The sequence below is a fragment of the Apium graveolens genome, chromosome 5 (assembly GCF_009905375.1).
Source record: "Apium graveolens cultivar Ventura chromosome 5, ASM990537v1, whole genome shotgun sequence".
Classification (NCBI taxonomy): Eukaryota; Viridiplantae; Streptophyta; class Magnoliopsida; order Apiales; family Apiaceae; genus Apium; species Apium graveolens.
Window position 1 is genome coordinate 184,568 of NC_133651.1, and position 20,306 is coordinate 204,873.

Sequence of the window (20,306 nt, forward strand, 5' to 3'; positions counted from 1 at the left end):
TCCATTACCTCCCTGCTAAGCAAAATAAAGGAGCCATCTAAATAGTAGATTCTGACTTCTGCTAAAGAGACAACATGACAATTTCTTCAGATAATTGTTGGAAATAGTCATCATCTGTTATACTCATGTTTAGAGGAAGAAAGTCATCTTGATTGAAGAAATTCCAAATGATACCAGCATCAGCTTGCATTTTCTTGGGTTTTCTTCCAACAGACTTGAAGTGAGTTTTGGTTGGAGGCTTGAATGAAGGTATGTTTGTGATTATTTTTTTAGTGTGACATGGCTGGATCTGATTGGTATATTGAGTAAGGTGTTTGCAGTTTGTTTATACAAGAAATTTGGCTTTTTAGGGACACTTGTTTCCCATAAAATTAAATTTTATATTTTTTATCATTATTTTTTTGGGATTTGTCTAGTGTGTGCCCATGGACACATGCTACACTAAAATTTATAATTTTTGTGCATTTCGATTGTTGTGGTTGTTGTGAATGCAGACAGATTCACCATTATAAAGAAGTGTAAGCCAATCAAAACAAACTAAATTTATAGAATTTTGTGTTTAACATATGCCCATGAATACACCACAGGAAAACCGTTTTTTTTAAATATTAAATGAAAGTAGCCCTTCAAAATTTATATGTTATCTCCCTAAATTTCTGAATCCGCCCTGAACCAGTCAAGAAATTAGGGACATCTACGATGACATTGACACCCCATAACTGAAGCCAACAATCCCGAGAAAAAAGAAAATGTTGATTGTTTCTCACATGTTTAGACTGTAATTGAAATTTAGCGGATAAATCGTTAACAAGAAGAGGAATTTTTAATGCCCATATCCTTTTCCAGCATCGATCGCTAGCAATATTGCACTAACATTAGCTTAGATTCTTCTGCCAAACATAGACATCTTTTTTTTCGGAGAGATATAAAATCTTTAACAAAGATTGTACCGAGATACAAAAAATAATGAAAAGGAGTTTTTTTAATACAATAAAGTTTATCATCTAACCAAATGTAATTCATGATGGCCCCAGAAACTTAGATAATAACGCCTTAAGGTCTGAAGAGAGAACACTTAAATAAATAAAGAAAATATGATCACTTAACTGAAGTATATGCTCGAGCGGACTACTTGTACATTAATCCAAATCTTCGACTTTCGAATCTAGTTCAACAAGCATCCTATTCAAAGACCACACCTAAATAAAATAACAAAGAATCTAATCACTTCAATATTTTCAGTCAGAGATTTAGATTCAATTAATACAGAAATTCAATTTAATAACATATTTATATGATAGGTAGAAATATTAACATTTATGTAAAAATCTAACTAAAGAGAATTCCTTTAGCTAGACACAAATAAGCCAAAATAATTGGCACTCAATATACTCTAAAAGAGCCAAATATTTTGCCACTAAAATATCACCCAAAAATAAATGAGACAAAGAGAAATATTAAAAAATAATAAAAGAGAATATTATATAAGATTATAAAATTTATTATAAAGTAAATATACGTATAATACATAAAAATAAAATCTAACCAAAGACAACTTTAGCTAGACACAAACAAACCCAATAAATTGGCACACAATTTACTCTAAAAGGCCAAGACAACCCAAATAAATTAACACATTATTTTCTCTAAAAGGCCAAGACAACCCAAATAAATTAACACATTATTTTCTCTAAAAGGCCAAGACAACCCAAATAAATTGGCACATTATTTCCTCTAAAAGGCCAAAATATATCCTCAAATAGGCCACCCATAAAAGGTACACATAAAAATCCTTCAATCAAGGCACTCAATAAAATTATCTATCAAATCAAATAATTAATCGGTTAACTATCAAATCAATTAACAATTGACTATCTTGCCCCCCATCCTACTCCACCTCCTTCCTCGTCCCCACCCAACCACTCACCAACTTTTGCCCCCCATCCTACTCCACCTCCTTCCTCATCCCCACCCAACCACTCACCAACTTTCATGGCAGCAACCAACCGTCACTGCCGGCCGGTGAAACTCCGGCTCGGTTGCTACGTCACACAAAACAACACCACCAACGCCACCACCGCAGCGGAGGTAGCTTCGATGCCGGAAAACACACACAGACCACGCCGTACACCCATGATCGCATTGTCGCCGCTGAACATATTATTAGATATTTCCGATTCGATTTCTTTGAGTAGAGGATGTTTTTGTTTGACAAACCCGACTGCCTCCTTGGATTTCAGTTTGTGACAAAGTTTTGATTATGCTATTTGTGGACATTCTTGGACAAAGTTTTATAAGTACAAGAATTTCAAATTTGCCAAACATAAATATCTTAATTAGCTTGAAACATATAACTATAACGATCGAATATAATCAATTAATAGAATATTAATGAAATCATTATTTTAAAACTGATAATCAATTATCAGTGAAAACACGCTCAAATATAACCAATTCTATAGTTGAAACTGATAAATTTTTTTTTGGAAAGTTGAAATTTTAAATTTGATAAATTGGTGATTTTGTGCATAACAAAAATATTAAATTTAATATAATCACCAATTTTAACTACAAAAATCACCGATTTTCACCATCCTCGGTTTATAAAATTTTAATTTTAGGAAAAGCCTAACATTAATAACACCAGTAAATTGACATACTAGTCAATGGATACTAGTTGAAGTGGATTGAAGGACTCGGAGGAGACTTCAACTCTTTCCATGATCTTTCTTCTGATTTTCCCGCCCTTGGATTGGTTTAGACATTTAATTTTCTTTTGAATAAAGCAATCTATATATATGCTCTAAAGCTTTTTAACTAGCCAGCCAAGATTTGATAAAAGGCACAACAAGAAAGATGCTTAGTTTTTCTTTGTATCTCTTCCTTTTGCTCCCAATGTTCAAAATTACCTCAGCTGAGTTGCTGCCCTATACTCCTACCGATAATATCCTCCTCAACTGTGGCGCAATTTCCCAGCCTTCTGCTTTCCATGGACGAGAATGGGACACAGATACACCATACATCTCAAACATTTCAGCGACAAACTCCACACAATCTGAACCAACTCCTTCCGTCGACCAAATCCCTTACTCAACTGCCCGCATATTTCCTTCTAAATTCACTTACACATTCAATGTTTCGGAAGCTGGTCAGAAATTTCTACGCCTCTACTTTTATCCTACAAACTACTCAAATGGCTTTGACAGTGCTACATCATTCTTCTCCGTCCATGCAGCAGACCATATTCTTCTATCCAACTTCAGTGCCTTTCTCAACCTCCAGCCTGGTTCATTAACCCTCGTCAAAGAATATGTCATCACAGTCGATCAGAGTCGTTTACTTGAGTTAACCTTTACACCGTCTCCAAAGTCCTATGCCTTTGTCAATGCCATTGAAGTTGTTTCCATTCCCAAAATGTTCTACATCAAAGGAAATGGTGACATCAAAAATGCAATTAAAATGGTGGGTCGAGATTCCAACAGCTTTTATATTGATGATTCTATGGCACTCGAAAATCTTTACCGGTTAAACGTAGGTGGCAATGACATTTCTTCGGCATCTGATAGTGGAATGTTTCGCTCATGGAATAAAGACGAGCCAAATCTGTTGGGGGCTGATACTGGGCTTATACCAACGCTCAAAATTCCAATCAGGTACACAAATACCACTCCACCCTACACAGCCCCTGAAGATGTCTACTCCACTGCACGAACTATGGAAAACTATAAATACATCTCCAACATGACTTGGTTCTTTCAAGTCGATTCTGGGTTTTATTACCTGCTTAGACTTTATTTTTGCGAGATTAGGACGCAAGTCAACAACTCCGGTCAGGTGGCATTCGATATACTCATCAACAATCAGACAGCCCAGCAAGAAGCAAATATTTTTGGATGGACTGGAGGAATAGGAGTTCCAATCTATAAAGACTATGCTACTTTTGTTAGTCCCAATCCAGATGGTAGCAAGTCTAAGCCATATTTGTGGCTCGCCTTGCAATCCAAAAGTACATATCAATATAGAAACACAATTTTGAATGGCTTGGAGATTTTCAGGGTGAGCAGTGCTAGCCTTGCTGCACCCAATCCTGAATTTGTGCCATCACCACCCCTGGAAACAAATAAATCCAGCGGCAACCAAAAGAATGGCGTCTCTCACTCTCTGCTTGTGGGAGCTTGTATTGGAGGTTCACTCGGTGGGATGATTTTGTTCTTGTTGATTATAGGTTTTCTATTATTCCGCAGGAGAAAAGCGAAATCTCAGGATGTTGGCGCCAAGTCGATGTGGAATTCACTACGGTACGACAAGTCAAAATCGACTAACACGAACATTTCATCATTGCCGTCTGTTAGAAGCCGGAAATTTTCTTTGGAGGAGATTAAATTGGCTACTAGCAACTTTGATGATAATTTTGTTATTGGAGCAGGAGGTTTTGGTAACGTGTATAAAGGGTATTTGGAGAATGGTACATGCACTGTAGCAATCAAGCGGTTGAATCAGTCATCAGGCCAGGGGGAACTTGAGTTTCAAACGGAGATCAAGATGCTATCAAATTTGCGCCACCTCCATCTTGTACCACTGATCGGATACTGTGATGATGGCGATGAGATGATACTGGTTTATGAGTATATGGTCAATGGGACCCTCCGTAGTCATCTGTACAGGGGGGATAATCCCTCGTTGTCCTGGAAGCAAAGGCTACAAATTTGCATCGGTGCAGCAAGAGGGCTGCATTATCTCCATGAAGGTGCAGAGCGCATGATAATCCATCGTGACGTCAAGTCAACTAATATTTTGTTGGATGAAAAAATGGTTGCCAAGGTGTCAGATTTCGGTTTGTCTAAATTGGGTCCCAGTGACACATCAGTCACACACGTCAGCACAATAGTGAAGGGAACTTTTGGATACTTGGATCCTGAATACTATCGACGTCACCAGTTAACAATCAAATCAGACGTTTTTTCATTTGGAGTGGTGTTGTTCGAAGTGTTGTGTGCCAGGCCAGTGATCATGCAGCAGGTACCAAAGGAGCAAGTGAATTTAGCAGAATGGGCGCGAAATTGTTACAAGAAAGGTAGCCTCGCTGAAATAGTGGATAAAAATTTAATGGGCGAGATTGCAGTAGAGAGTCTGAACAAGTTTGGAGAGATAGGATGCAGTTGTCTAAGTAACCACGGGATTGATAGGCCTAGCATGAGTGATGTTGTCTGGAGCCTTGAATTTGCATTGCAGCTTCAGGAAACCTACGAAAAGTTGGACCAACAGATGCACCTAAGTTCGGATGATCCAACTGTCAGTCCTCTCACTGGAGCCAAAGACGACTCAGCCAAGAACTACGACGACTTAGCCAAGAACTACGACGACTTATTCACAGCCACAACTGTCGCCAAAGCTAGTGAAACCTCAGCTACGACAAGTGATAGTGATGGAATGAAGTCGGGAAGTGTCTTTTCTGAAATCCTGAACCCGAATGCACGATAAGGTTGGTACATATGGACAAAGGACAACTGGTGAAAGAAATAAGAGGTGACTAATTGGTGGGCACTAAGATATGACTAGAGAGAATTATCTTTCCCTGGGAAGAAGGTTGAGCAGAAGACTACAAATGTGACAATGAAAAAGATGCAAGAAACAAAAAGACTTGGAAATATAAGGCATTGGTTTTAAATCAGTCTTGTTTCTTGCAGCTGATAATTAGAGACAGTTGCTTAGACAAGCTAAAACCTTGCATCTTTTCATGGGTCCTAGATCAATAGCACTACTTAATAATTGAATAAATTACTAGACTTTTCTATTCAAGCCATCAAGTATTACTTTTCCGTTCTTATTAAATATCTCTACACTGGTTTTCTATTTTTTTCTCTTTTATGAATTGTAAATTGCCCACGATGTTTCAATATTTTGTCTCTATGTCATTGTTCAAATCAATATCTCCTTTCTATTTACGTTTAGCAAAAAGAAAAGACTTTATACTATTTATTTAATTTTGTGTTTCCGGTTATGTTATATAGATTTTGGAACAATATTCAACTATTAATCAACCAATAGAAGGGAACATATATTTCCAGTTATATATTGTCAAGATTATTTTAAATGTTTACCTCTTATAATAATAACTTTTATGATTAAATGGTTCTAGTATAACCGTGGATTATAATTGCTAATATATATTATTTTTATTTTAATATTTTATTAATAGAATCTTTTAAAAAGGGTAAACTATGTTACTCGGACTCTTCATTTTACCTTCGAGTACCCGTGTCGGACACTCGGTACTTAGGACATGGAAAATCGGATATGAACAATTATTTTAGGCAAAAAAACATGTATATTTTTCAAAATCTTCCTGAGTCTGATACTTGGACTAATGTCCATGTCAGACAGTTCTAGCCAAATCCGAGTAACATAGAGGGTAAGCATGACTCAATATAAGTATAATCAAATATATCTTTCATTAAAATAGTTGTTTACATTAATTAGGTACGTGCAAATAGGTAAATAATCTTTTAAACAATTAGAACCATTAAATTATGTTTTAAAAAAAGAAAGCTCATAAATTGGCCCCAGGTTCTAAAAAATATATAGACCCGGTTCAACTAAATGGGTCATGTGTTTCAATTAAAATATTTTAATTTAAAATGACTTTGTTGTTAGTGGAATTTGAACCTTGGACCACTATATATACTAACTTTTCGTATTATATTTAACGGTTATCATCATTTTGATTCAAAAAAAATCAACGGTTAGGAATTGAGTTACCAAACTACAGGCGAGGCGACTACTAGACGAAATTTTTGATATTTCGTCTTTTATACAAGTTTCGTCTTTAATAATAGTATAGATAAATGTACACACAAGTAGTAACAATATTACATTAAACTACGGTTAGGAAATTGAGTTACCAAACTCCAGGCGACTACTAGACGAAATTTTTGATATTTCGTCTTTCATACAAGTTTCGTCTTTAATAATAGTATAGATAAATGTACACACAAGTAGTAACAATATTACATTAAAGCAAGTTTAATACTACCAACAAAGCATTGATACAGTGATTAAACTCTAGTCCTCCTAGGGGTGTGCGTGATAGATGTTATATAAAAAAAATGGTATTGAAATGCATTGAGACTCCAATATAAATTGCATCTCCAACGCTAATGGTAAAATAATTAGCTATAACGATGATTGGATATCATAATTATATGAAAATTTAGCTAAAGGTTTTGATATACACTCTAATTAAATTATGTATAATTATGATTTTGTAAAATTATAACCAAGAGGTTTCTTGGTCGGACAAATATAGCTGACAGAAAATAGTTGTCTTGTCTATATTTTGTCAAGAGGATAAAATGTTAGAGTGATTTTTACATGTTCTCTAAAAGTGTTATCTCCATTACAACTAGTGTCATCTACATTACACTTAATGCGACCTATATTATTTAGCTAAGGGTATTCTACTCTTCGAGATTCTGTTAGACAACACTAGATTTAATAAATATTTAAACACGAACTAATTGTAATGGTCAGTGTGTTTTACCATTATGGGTAAGAACAGTCGGGGTCGGGCCGGGGAAGGGGGGCATTTAATATATTTCAACGACAATTAGTTGTACAAATCAAGGCAAGTACTCTTTGAATCAAAAGGTGACGAACTGTATATAATTTAGAAGGCAATTAGTTCCTCAATGGCTAATACTGTTTAAATCAAAAGACGAGACAGTAAATTCAGCTACAAAAGAATGATTCGAGGATACCTGCAAAAACTAATAACCGACCTAGTATATCTCACCGATGAAATTGGTCCTTCGTGAATAAACTGGAACGCATCGTTGCTTGTGCAGATTTTCTAGAGAAATAACATACTCCAATATAGGGGAAAAAATGTTCAACCATCTCAATTATTCTATTCATTTTACTTCGCAAATGTTGGATTATGTAGGTCATTTGCATGAGCACTAAGAAACTGTATAGCTGTTCAATAATGATGAGTTGATGTGCATGAGCGTTCTGCAAAAAGAGAATGCAAAGTTCAGAGATAAAAGCATTTAGTGATGAAAAAAATGAATATAACCAATAAGCAATCAACTTTTTGATGAAATTCACATACAAGGACTAAACAGTCAAAAAGTGGAAAATGATAACCAGAATGAGCAGTATATATGATTTTCAGGCACTGCATGAGTAAACAGTTTGATAGTTGCAAGGGGTAGCTTGAAGGATGAGAGATTCAAATTCTGGTTAGCTCAACCAGTGCTTTGGAGTAAGAGAGCTATGGATATGATTGAATGGAGAGGCATGATAAGTATGTATATATTCATGTCAGCAGTCAGCACTAAGAATAAGTAATATCTACCATGACATATACAACATTGGTAAATGCAAACCCTCAAGGCAGAAGAGAAAAAAGTGGTCATACTTAAAAATTCATAGGCTAGTATCATCGACGTTCCCCATAATGACATGCTGAAAAACCTTGGACCTAGTCCTCTGTAAAGTCCTCGCCAACCATCATCTGCAATCAACTGTTTTACTACTTGTTTTGTAGTTGGTCTCTTTTTGTTACCCATTACCTAAAATATGTGCATAAAAAAAATTCAAACAAGGATCTACATAAGGACTTACAAATGTCAGTAAAAACGAAATCAGAAAAAACGATATACTGGGTTTGGTGGGAAAATGAGGTTCTGCCACACTTGGTGACATGTTTTGAAATTTTAAAAGGATGCAAATATACTGCCAAGGGTTAGCAAGATATTGCTCACTGTAAAAATATATGGCATCAGGACAAACCTGAACCAATATTTATTATACAATCAACAACATTTCCCTAAAGTTTGTTGTAGCTACCACTGATATACTTGAGACTCCGGTACATGACACAAAGACAAAAGGAAAACATGACACCGAACTACTGAAGTACACACATCCAGTTCGTGTTGTGAGTTTCACATTTAAGTACACGAAACACTAATGTACATGACGCGATTTCCAAGTCTAGATATACTTCATACAAACATCTGCTGCTATGAAAGTTAAAACATCATAACCATCCCCGTTAAATCACCGACTATTACATATTATTGCCCATTACACTCAAAGAGACAAACTAGAAACAAATCAGCACCTCAGTAAAAATAGAATATAGACTTGTTAGCACCCAAGTTTTTTACTACAACAGCTCATGAATTTTCAGACGGAGAAGTCAAATCTACCTGCAAGCGAGTCTTGATAGTATCAAGTGGAGTTGTAATGCATGATGCTGTAGCCCCGGCAATAATCCCTCCGCCAGTTTGGACTAACATTATTTCCCACTGGCTAGGTGGTGTCCCATCACTCTCACTGCCATGGCCTAAAAACCTGCTAGGAATATTTCAGATAATTTTGCTGTCCAAAAACAAATAGCAGAGAAAAGAGATTGAGGTTTTAATTACATCAAGAGAAGATGAAGCCTGCACTACCGTTAAACTACTTACAAAAATGACGAAAAGTAAACAACAGCAAATTCTGTCTAAGAATACTTACTTATGCTTTTGACTCTTTAAGGAAACATTTGCAGAAGCTGAAGTCAATAAACTATGCAATCCTGACTGAATTAATGCCACCATTACATCAAATCTGAAAATTGTACTGAGCCAGAAAATACTACCTTCCTCCCAGTTTTACAAGCTTGCGGTTTGGGGTTATTCTCACAGATTTTGATTTTTTAGAACATGCAAGTTATTGACATTGTAATCTTTAAGCTTTAGATACACTAAGCGATCAGCGGATAATATCTTCGAAGACCACAGTATGACCTACACAAGTACATATATGGTTTTGGTATTTTTTACACACCGCCCTTTTCATACTTTTGTATAATGAGCAAAGGGTAGTGCAAAGATCTAGCCCTGCTTCAGGCAACCTGATAATCTTGCTTTCGAGCTGGTTTAGCAGCCAGCGGCATAAATGAATTTATTACAGAGCCAGAGCATCAACACCAAATGACCAAATTTTACATTTTGGTTCTTTCTTTTGGGCCTTATGGCTCCCCACAGTAGGGGAAAATAAAAGGAGGGAGAGTTCTCTTCTACCATACTTGAATATGTGATAATAACTAATAAGTACAAAGAAGCTCGCTTAACACATTATAGTTTAAACAAAACTAGATCTCACCTCCATATGGCACGTTGACTTGAACCATAGGTTGCCCACCATACAGCACTAGATGGGGAATAAGTCATAACAGAGAGGCCAAACCCTCTATACAATCCTCGAATGCCATCTGATCTAAGAACTTTACGAGCAACATCCAGGCCACCATTATAGCTTGCATGGCCCGAGTATCCTTGGACCATCAACTTTTGGCTAATCTGTTTAAAAATATGAATATTTAGCATTTATAAATCTAAAACTGCACCAGGAAATTGCTTAAGGAACTAAGTATATATAATACTACTATGGGTACCTCCATCTCACTTCAGTTTCCAGATTACTATTTTTGTCAGTTATAATTATAAGGAGATAATATTTTCCAGTGGAGAAATATTTATCCTGCTGTACCTTGTGCAGCAATTTTTTCCCTCATAACTAAATCTCCTTCCGTTAATAGTGTTCTGCCACAGACCTACTCTTATGCCACCCAAAATTCTAATTTGGAACACAGTAAGTTGTGATTTTGGGAAATTAGTTTTACTATTTATACAAATAACTTGAAAAACCTTATTTACCCCAATGACATTGCTCTCACGCATTGCTACATTAAAAAGTGTGTAAAATGCTATATCTAATTATCAGATTTCTATTTTCCTTGCATTTTTATACTTAAACACTTTTAGATGCTTACTCTAGCTAATTTTGTATTGTTATGGTGTAGGTTGATGGAATGGATTATAAGAAGATAAATCTTAATTTAGCATGGTCAGATTATTAAAAGGGCGCATATGCGAGATGCAATGCTAAAGCGCTTCGCTTTGAATGCGGTGCAACTTCACTGAAGCGTGCGCTTAAGCGATTTGCAAGAAGCGCAGAAAAAGCGCGCTTTTTATTTTTTTTGTTCACTGTGCTGTTGGCTGGACTGTTAAACGAATAGTTTTCAAGGAAACAAATCATAACAAAGCCCTAAAACCTAAGTCAGCCAACAGATACACATTACACGAACAATACGATACAGACATATGAACACATATATAAACACACGAACGATACACAGCAACAAATTGAACGAGAACGATGCCAGGATAGTCAGGATAAAAATTTCGAAAATCTTCATAAAGAGCCTGGAGATTATTTTAGTTATGTCAAGTTGTCAACTGTTGAGAAGACCAGAACCAACCTATAGGGCTTGTAGTTGATTTTCTATCATTATTTTGTTACCATGACCTCGCATTTGTGCCTTGAGTTTGAATCTAGTTATCATTAACATGTCATATGACAATTGAATTTGCCAATAACATGTTAAATTTGTTGTTATGCTTTTTTTCCAACTGTTGCGCTCTGTTTAGGAAGTGTGTTTATTGCGTTGCGTTTATGGTCCAGGAGGCCTTTGCACTTTAGTGCGCATATCACGTTTAATAACACTAAGCATGGTCACACCTTATAATTTTGAGATAATTTAGAAGTAGTTTCGCAGTAAAGAGTGGTCTCACCTTATTGTTTAAATACATATTTAGGTTGTTTAAATTCACAGGTTGCTTAAAGAGGACTATTTAGGTTCCACCAAAACATCTAATCTATCCAGGTTCGACCCAGTTATTTAGGTTCATCTAAAATTATAAGTTGCTAAAATTAAAATACAAAATAATAATTTAGCAAAAATAAATAATACAAAAAAAATACTAATAAGATGTTGTGGATGGGAATCCAACACTTAGCATTGGGTGTGCAAAACACGTTCTCCAGTACCATATAATTTGTCGCATATTTACCACAATAAAAAAACTCAATCATGTGAATGGTGAACCTGTCACAATCGTTCAAGGAAAACTAATATTTTCCTAGAGATAAACAGAAAAAATCAACTGTACAAAATTAATAAAGTCATACCACGTCAATGGGAACAACCACAGCCTGCGACAAAAGAGATGCTGTCAAACCGGCCAGCCCATTTGCAATGGCTGCCTGGGTAGGTTCCGATACTTTCAGTGGTTCAACCACATTGAATGCCGCCACTTTTGTGGTCTCCAATGCAGTAAGAAATATAATCCTGGCAGGAATTGCTCCAGTAATGACTGTGCTAAAACCTCTGTATAAACCAGGAATACCTTCCGCTTTCAAAAGGCCTCTGATAACAGAGAATGCATTCCTCTCCGTAGAATTTTTTGAAACAACCTGCAGCCTGGTCTTTATAACAGAAATAGGGTATAGTGCAACTGTAATTCCAGAAAATATTCCCGCTCCTACGGCATAAAACTTGGTTTTATTAAGCCTGCAGGATTGGTACAAGAACTTAGCGACTATCACTTACAAAAGAAAATACAAGATGGGTAGATCAAAAAATTTAAAACACAAGATTGGGAAGTGTGGAAAATGTAGGAGGGGTATAGACAACAACAAAAGATATAAAATGAACACAGTTAAAAGTTGCATTTTCATCATAGTAGTTCAATTGCTTACTAATTATCCCATTTAAAATATAGGAACAGGTACAGGTATCCAAAATAATATTTATATCATTTTCACACGATTATATATAGAGGATTACAATCATAAAATCATTTTACTTTAATTTTCTAACTTCTATTAATGGAATTATTCATGAAGGAATTATAACTGACCTCAAAATTCATATATTAAGGAAATTGTACGAGTTTTGCTTCCATGTGCAATAAAAATGCATCGATCCTCGAGTCTTTTAATCATATCAAAATATGTGTTTCACAAGGTCCAGTTGATTTAATACAAACAATCATCAAAAAAATATTCAAGCAAGATAAAGTTTTCCTAATTAAATTACTAAAGCTTTAGCGGTTAGCCATTCACATATGAGTTTCATAACAAGTAATGACAGTACAAAGAATGCATTCAATCTCTAAAAGTTATAAAAAAAAAAATTAAATTCCTTTCCCATTATTATGAATTTTGCTTTTCCCAAAAGCCCTCTAACCCTTATAATTATTTAATGTTATAAGATATTGGTAATTATGTCTATAACTTCACTCGGAATATGGTGTCTGAGGTGGGGTGGGGGTCTTGCACTGCGTGCCTATCTCATGCTCGTCCTCTACAAAAATACTTGAAAGAGTTAGTTACAAGGATTTGGCCTATCATTCCTACGTGAAGATCTTTCAATCACAGTACTAAAAGTACCCTCAACCTAAAAAAATCATGATAGTTTACATACACTCGAAATCACATTTAGCTCTTACAGACAAATGCCGCAAACTCAATTAGGGAAAACCTTTACAATCACAGTACCAAAACCAAAAAAATCCTCAACCTAAAAAAGTCATGATAGTTTACGTCCACTCGAAATCACATTTAGCTCTTATAGACAAATGCCACAAACTCAATTAGGAAAAACCATTTCAATCACAGTACCAAAAGAATCCCCAACCTAACAGTCTAAGTACACTCGAAAGTCGAAACCACATTTAGCTCTTATATATGAACGCCACAAACTCAATTATCTCCTACAGTCTTCCAATTACTAATTCGAACTCAACAACTACGACGATTAGCATATTTCCGAACATTTGGTTCACACACAAAAACAACAGTTCAATTCAAACAACCACGAATAACTTCAACCACACAGCACACAAAACTTCTTAATCAAACAATCAAATGCCGAAATAAACGTACAGTTAGAACTACTACATTTCGCGATTAAACAAGTGTAAAATTAACAAAACACACAATAAAAAAAGGTGTATAAGAGAGAATAGAAGGAATGAATTGATTGATTACTTGTCCCAATTAATCTCGGTGCGATCGAAAGGCTTTGTTTGAGAAGGAGCTGCAACAGTTGTCATTTTTGAGTGATTTTACTAAAACCCTAAACCCTAATAAATATTTATTAGTTTGTTTGTTTTCTCCTGTTAAGTGGTTTTTGTTGGTGCAGGTGTGAAAAATGTGTTTGTAGCTGAGCTGACTCGTTGTGTTTATATTGGGTTAAAAATCTTTAATTGGAGGGTAAAAAAATATAGTACCTCCCGGGGGTGTCAATTTGTACCGAACCGATTGATACCTGATCCGTACCGATTCGATCGAGATTTACCGAACCCGAATATTTCGGGTTGTATTCTGGTTCGGGTTTGATTTTTAAACCCGAACCATTTTTGGGTCGGGTTTGGGTTGAAGGCATACCGTTTCGAACCCGACCCAAAAGCCCGAAACTCATTCCGTTCTGACCCGAATCCGATCCGAAACCCGTGTTAATCTATTTTTGTGACGACTGAGAAATTTTGCGTCGTAATTAAGTAAATAAAGAGTGTGTTATGTGATGTGATTGTAATTATGTGATTAAGTGATGATTATTTGTCTTATCTGTATACTAGAGTTTAGAAGCGTGAATAAAAACGTTCCAATTTAAAGAGTCAACTTAAAAGATAAGCTGTGGTGTCGGGCCGTCAGGTAGAACGGAACCCTAACTAATATGGAGTTAAAGAATATAAAATATGAATTATGTGATTGAATGAATGAATGAGTAAATAAAGTATTTCGTCCTAAGTGACGTGTTGATTGGTAAAGATATTGAGAAGCGTAATCAAAACGCTGAGCGTCGGGCCGTCAGGCTGAACGTGACCCGGTACGCGTAAAAGAGGATAAAGAATAAAGAATGATGAATTTTATGATCAGACCCGAGTCGTTATGTGACTGTATATGTGTGATTGCTTGACTGTATGCATGACTATGTGTTCTGTGTCAATTTTGTGAATTTTAAAGGAATTACGTGATTTAAGTAAAGGTTTAATTAACCTTCGTGTATTTTTATAAAATCATTCGAGTAAGATAAAAATATGAGATTTGTTTTGTTATTTCCGTAAAGGTCCTAGAGGCTTTTTAAAAATGATGAGTGAATTTAATTGTTGATCTTTACATTTTTAAATTGATTTTATGAGAAAAATATATTTATTAAAGCAAGGTTGCGAAATTCATATAAAATTCAACCGTTCGCTCAAAAATTCATTATGGGTAATGGATAAAAAGCTAATTTCGAGACCTACGTGTTAAAATTATCATTTTCAATAATTCTCGACTTTCCGAGAGAGATATATTTTATATTTGAATTTTGTTGCATTTGAGTAAAAAGAAAAGGAATGAGTGAGTTAAAAAGAGTTAGTAAATTACCAGATTGCCCTTATTTCTAAGTGGTATATATAACCCACTTTCTTTCTTTTTTCTTTCTTTTGTGCACTCACTTTCTCTTCTCTCTTTTCTCTCTTTCTCTCCCGAACTCTCTCTCTCTCTCTCTCTCGGCAACTCTCTCTCTCTTTGATTTCTCTCGGTATATTGCCTCTCCCTCTCTAATTCCTTCAAACACTCCATGAATCTTCATCCTTATTCCATACAAGAGCTTTAATTCGTGTGCATGTGTGTGATTAAGCTTGCATGTCGATGTGTGTGTGTTGTGTGTGCTCGGTGTGTGTGTTCACCCGAGAACCACATGGTCCTTCTTGTTGTTGATTGATGTCATCTTGTTAAGCTTGATTCTTTGCAAACCAATGATAGAAAAGATGTGCATGTTAGTTTATCTTGCGTAATTGACGAAATCGGGGGCTTCGTGGTTGGACACCCTCGAATGAGGGCACCACCGAGATGCCACCGCCACCGGTGATGAACTCCGGTGAACCGGTGGTGAGCTATGATGTTAAAAACTGAGCTCTAGAACCTTAAAATCATATATTTGTGTTTGTATGTGATGTTTTGATTAAAAGGCCGAATGGCCCTTACTATTTTAGGAAATCAAGTTGATTGTATTGAAATGCATGAGTTATTGATTTGATGTTGAAATATAGGTTGATTTGTGATTTAAAGATTAAGGATATCAAGTTGCATATTTTGTTTTTTTTGAAAAACCCGAATGGTGTTAATCTTTAAAAGTTGTGGGTTTGAGTTAACTTGTTTAAAATGATGATGGATTGTTATTAGATTAAAAAGGAATGAAATTGTTGTTGCATGCTAAGTTTAGGTTCGAATTTTGTGTTAATAAGAAAGGAAATTGATTTTTGTGAGATAATCTTGGTAAACACTAAGTTTGTATGGCCTAAAAGTGATTGCATGCTAGTTTTAAAGAGGATCAAGATATGCATGTCATTGATTTGTCCTTTAGAGGAAAATTTGAGTTTTGCCGAATGGGAATTGAGTTAAAAGGGACTAATTTGATGAATAAATGGATGCATGTTGTGATTTAGGATTGTGTTAAGAAACTTAGTTGGCTTACTTGATGAAAATGAAGTGTTTGATATAATGATAAGTTGAAATTGAATTGCATGCGAGCATGTATGTATAATTTGGTTCGAATTTTTATGATTAAAGGAAAAGAGGATGATTCTTTAATAGTTTTGAATGAGTTGTGTGCGTATGTGAATTAAAGTGAGTATTTGGTTGATTTTGTGTGATAAGGCCGAATAGGCCATAGGGATTAAAAGTCGAAAACTTGGTTTTTATGATCGAAAGGATGATTAAAGATGTATAAGTGAATATCTATGAATTTGTTTGCTTGATTATAATATGTGGTTCGAATTAAGGAACAAAAGAAAAGGGAACTAAGTTGATTGATTTTAAAGAATATAAGTGATAGTTGTGAACGTAATTGTTTGGTTGTGAATAGGTCTTGTACTCGTAAAAGAGTTGTGTTAGTGTGATTTGAGAAATAGCCAAGGTCAAGCGAGTGCGCTTTGATGGTTAAGTATATAAGGATATAAAAACTACGAGAAAGGGATATGCTATGTACTTTGTGCTATGAGCTTATATGTATAAGCTATATTCGTATGCTCGAGTCAAAGATATAATCGAGTTATCGTATAGAGTGATCGTTCCGGAAATGAGAGTTGGGAATCTAATTAAGATTTTTGGTTTTATTGTAGATTCGGAGCGTGAGGGCATTCAGGCTAGGAAAGGAAAGGATTTACTAGGTGGTAGTAGTTCAACTTTCAGGAAAGCAAATCCAGGCAAGTAACTCTGATTACTTGTGTAAACGGTTATAAAGAGAATGTTGTTCATACCATGTAGAGTATTGAACTGTTAAAATATGAAACCCTTGCTTTATGAAACCCTGATATTGATTTGAAGTACCCTTGTTCTTGATAACCTGTTATTGATAATCCTATTGATTTCACCCTTTGATAATCTGTCTTTCTGTTCAAGTACCTATTAAGCCATGGATTATATTGAGCCTTTTGATTATCCTTGTTAACCCTGTTTAATGATACCATGTTTCTCTTGATCACCCTATTGATCCCTAAACCAATGTTGATCCTTCTAATTTAGTGCCTTGTTATCCTTGATATAGTATTCTTGTGAAATATTTCTTGCGTACTTTTGAATCACTCCCTGAACTTTGTTTCCTTAAAATCTGATTTAAGAATGAGTTTCGACTTGAAAGAGTCCGGATGATTTCAAATGCTTGGTAATGATAAAATGGATTTTAGAAAACCTATTTGTTTTTCCAACTCAAGGTTTTCCAAATGAATTCCTGATGGATTGGATTGGGACGTAAGAGGCTAGTGGGACTAGTCCAGTCATGGTAAGAGGTTAGTGGGACTAGTCCAACTTAAGGCTGAAATTATGCTGATTGGTACCTTAAAGACCGGAATGGAGGTCGATACGGGCTGATCACCCGTATATAATGAAATGGAAAGATAAAGTGATCCAATCAAAGGTTCTAAGTGATTATTTAAAAGGGAACTGAAACTTTTTGTTCAGTAAATTGATTTTTGAAATTGAAAATGGTTTATATTGCTTTGAAAAGAGTTGATATGTCATTGTGGAGCTTAAAGCTCGAGAACCCTGATTCTTGAAATTGTTGATCATATGATTGATTCTATATCTTGAAATACTGTTGTTTTCCTCTATCGAAAGATCTACTTTGATCCTAAAATGATTTGTGATGAATGTCGGCTTTCGTCCTGTTTCGAGCCTTGTTCCTTGAAAGCCCCTACTATTCTTCAGAAACTTTTCCTTATCCCAGAAAAAAAAAGATGGAAATCTACCACCTAGACTAATTAAAGTCGAATGCCCTAGTTTGTTCAAGTATATTGTGATTTGATATTGTAGAACTGCTATATAGTTACTTGCTGAGTTTTATACTCATTTGTTTTGTCTTAATCTAACCATGGCAGTTAAGCAAGAAGATGGTCAGGCTTAGGCGCACTGCTCGTAAGAGCGTACCTGATGGTCCCTACCGTGTTGAGGGCTTCCGGTTGCCAGAGCAGGTAGTGGTGTTAATGAGTGAGCTCGCGCCTAGAAAGAGGTGTTTAAAGATACAATGGGTTATCTGTCGGATCCCAGCCAGAATCGACATTGTTTATTTAATAATATTTTGGGTTTGTAAGTTATATTTTGTGATTGGTAGTTGTGATCTTGTCTCATACTTTATCCTGTTGATCCTGTTAGTAGTTAATCGGGGTTTATGCGTATTTAATTATTAGATTAGAGGTGTGTGATTCCTCATTTCCTAACCCCGAGATTGAGGGCGTCACAATTTTACTTATATAATATTTTACATTATATAAGTAATAATATAATATATAATATATAATATATAATATAATATGCCACTAATATTAGTATTAAAAACTTATACTTTTACAAACTATTGCATTAAAGTCGTTTAAATATATTTTTAGCAGCATGTTCAATATAAGTATACTAAAATTCAAGATTGTTACATTATTTTAACAACAATTTTATTTATGGATATATGATCCATTGTCTTCTCTATGCCCTCTAATTCAAGCCAAAAAATTTCAATATCGTGATATTTATGAGCACGCTCAAATCTGATCCTAATAATTTTTCACTAGAGTTTGTGCAAATAAAGGTGCAATTTAATAGTGATTTACAAGCCCGAACCCGAACCCGAATTCGGCAAAAATAATCAGGTTCGAGTTTAGTTTTTGTTAAATCCGTTTCGACGCCCAGATGTCCTAGACAGTATTTAATTGATTGATTGGTATAGCACCACTCCCTTTTTAAAGTTTTTTTTTGCGACTGTATTATCTTTTAAAAATACTAGAAAATAGCTTAAAACTATAAACTAAATTAACTAGATATATACTTTTTTTACATTTTTTTCAAGATAACTTAAATTAAATCACGTAGTTTGCAGGCTATTGCGTGAGCCCGTAGGGTTTACCCAGTGCACACTCGAAGGGTAGCGGTTGCGGGTTACCTACTAAGAAAAAGTAAAGGTGAACAAACTGTATTTTTGTAGACACGAAATTTTTCAAAACGTAACTTTTACAAAAAGGAAATTAAAAAAAGAATCGTATTTCATTTCTGTTTTGTGGTTTCTGACTCTTACAATGATTCTGAACACAAGTATATCATCACATCAAAGAGTTCTTATTCTAACAATATCATCCGCGGTGAAGGACAAATTTTGGAGTAATGCTAGAGGGTCAAAAGAAAGTTACAAAAAATTGTCATAAAATGACATGGCATGGGTGATATGTAATAATGAAAAAATTGAATTAGCCCTATTAATGTAACTGTAGGGGGATCCATTTATATTTAGACAATCAACATATGACATGTGTCATTTGTAACTATTTTAGTAAATCATTTTCAGGGCCGGCCCTGATATTCGAGGGGCCCTATTCGAAATCAGTTCATGGAGCCCTAATATATATATATCATGAAAATTCATATATATTTACTTGAAGAAGTTAGAAATTTTCGGGGCCCTTGAGTGTCGGGGCCCTAAACGCAAGTCTAACTCGCTTATAGTCAGGGCCACCCATGCTAATTTTGTACCTCTAGCATTTTTCCAAATTTTGACTATTTTAACATAAAATTAATAAAAATGACAAATTTTTGAAAAGTTGATCAACTTTAGAATAACCAACTATAGTATCTTATACAAACTGACACGTAGTATTCAGTCGGTCAAAATTTATCACTTTTTTCATAATGACTATTTTGGTTAAAAAATTTCAAAAATTGCTATTTTTGTGATTTTTTCAATTTTTGAATTTTTTTCTCATTTAAAGAGTTCATAACTCATAAGTTCAAGTTTACATAGTTCTAACAATTGTCAGTAATCTGTTGACTTGGCCGTGAAATAAAAGAAAATGCACTGTCAACAGAGTTCAGAGAAAAGAAATGTTATTCGAAATTCAAAATTATTCTAGCAAAATATAATAATGAATCAAGAAATGTCA

General features: G+C 35.0%; 2 protein-coding genes across 3 annotated transcripts; one reads left to right on the plus strand and one right to left on the minus strand.

Annotated features, from left to right (window-relative positions):
* Positions 1 to 1,001: 1,001 nt before the first annotated feature.
* Positions 1,002 to 14,036, minus strand: LOC141723333 (uncharacterized). 2 transcript variants are annotated; one of them, XR_012576239.1, is made up of 7 exons: positions 13,888 to 14,036; positions 12,025 to 12,406; positions 10,156 to 10,352; positions 9,216 to 9,360; positions 8,420 to 8,573; positions 7,758 to 8,010; positions 1,002 to 1,199 (listed from the first exon to the last, which is right to left on the minus strand). XR_012576239.1 is itself a non-coding variant. In XM_074525128.1 (6 exons), exons 1-6 carry the CDS (start codon positions 13,950 to 13,952, stop codon positions 7,979 to 7,981), a joined length of 975 nt encoding a protein of 324 aa, XP_074381229.1. In that variant the 5' UTR covers positions 13,953 to 14,036; the 3' UTR covers positions 7,554 to 7,978. The 2 variants fall into 2 exon arrangements, 1 of the variants encoding a protein (XP_074381229.1); XM_074525128.1 differs by lacking the exon at positions 1,002 to 1,199 and having other exon boundaries at positions 7,554 to 8,010.
* On the plus strand, positions 2,738 to 5,910 carry LOC141661757 (receptor-like protein kinase FERONIA). Its single transcript, XM_074468748.1, has one exon. The coding sequence runs from the start codon at positions 2,857 to 2,859 to the stop codon at positions 5,479 to 5,481; it is 2,625 nt and encodes an 874-aa protein (XP_074324849.1). The 5' UTR covers positions 2,738 to 2,856; the 3' UTR covers positions 5,482 to 5,910.
* Positions 14,037 to 20,306: the final 6,270 nt, after the last annotated feature.

What these genes read in the sequence shown, in the direction of transcription:
- LOC141723333 (XM_074525128.1), bottom strand. Translation starts at nt 13,952, where the DNA reads ATGACAACTGTTGCAGCTCCTTCTCAAACAAAGCCTTTCGATCGCACC. An exon ending in AGTCAACGTGCCATATGGAG is followed by an intron (nt 9,361 to 10,155) that starts GTGAGATCTAGT and finishes TATTCCTAGCAG; the next exon opens with GTTTTTAGGCCATGGCAGTG. An exon ending in CTATCAAGACTCGCTTGCAG is followed by an intron (nt 8,574 to 9,215) that starts GTAGATTTGACT and finishes CACATATTTTAG; the next exon opens with GTAATGGGTAACAAAAAGAG.
- LOC141661757 (XM_074468748.1), top strand. Translation starts at nt 2,857, where the DNA reads ATGCTTAGTTTTTCTTTGTATCTCTTCCTTTTGCTCCCAATGTTCAAA.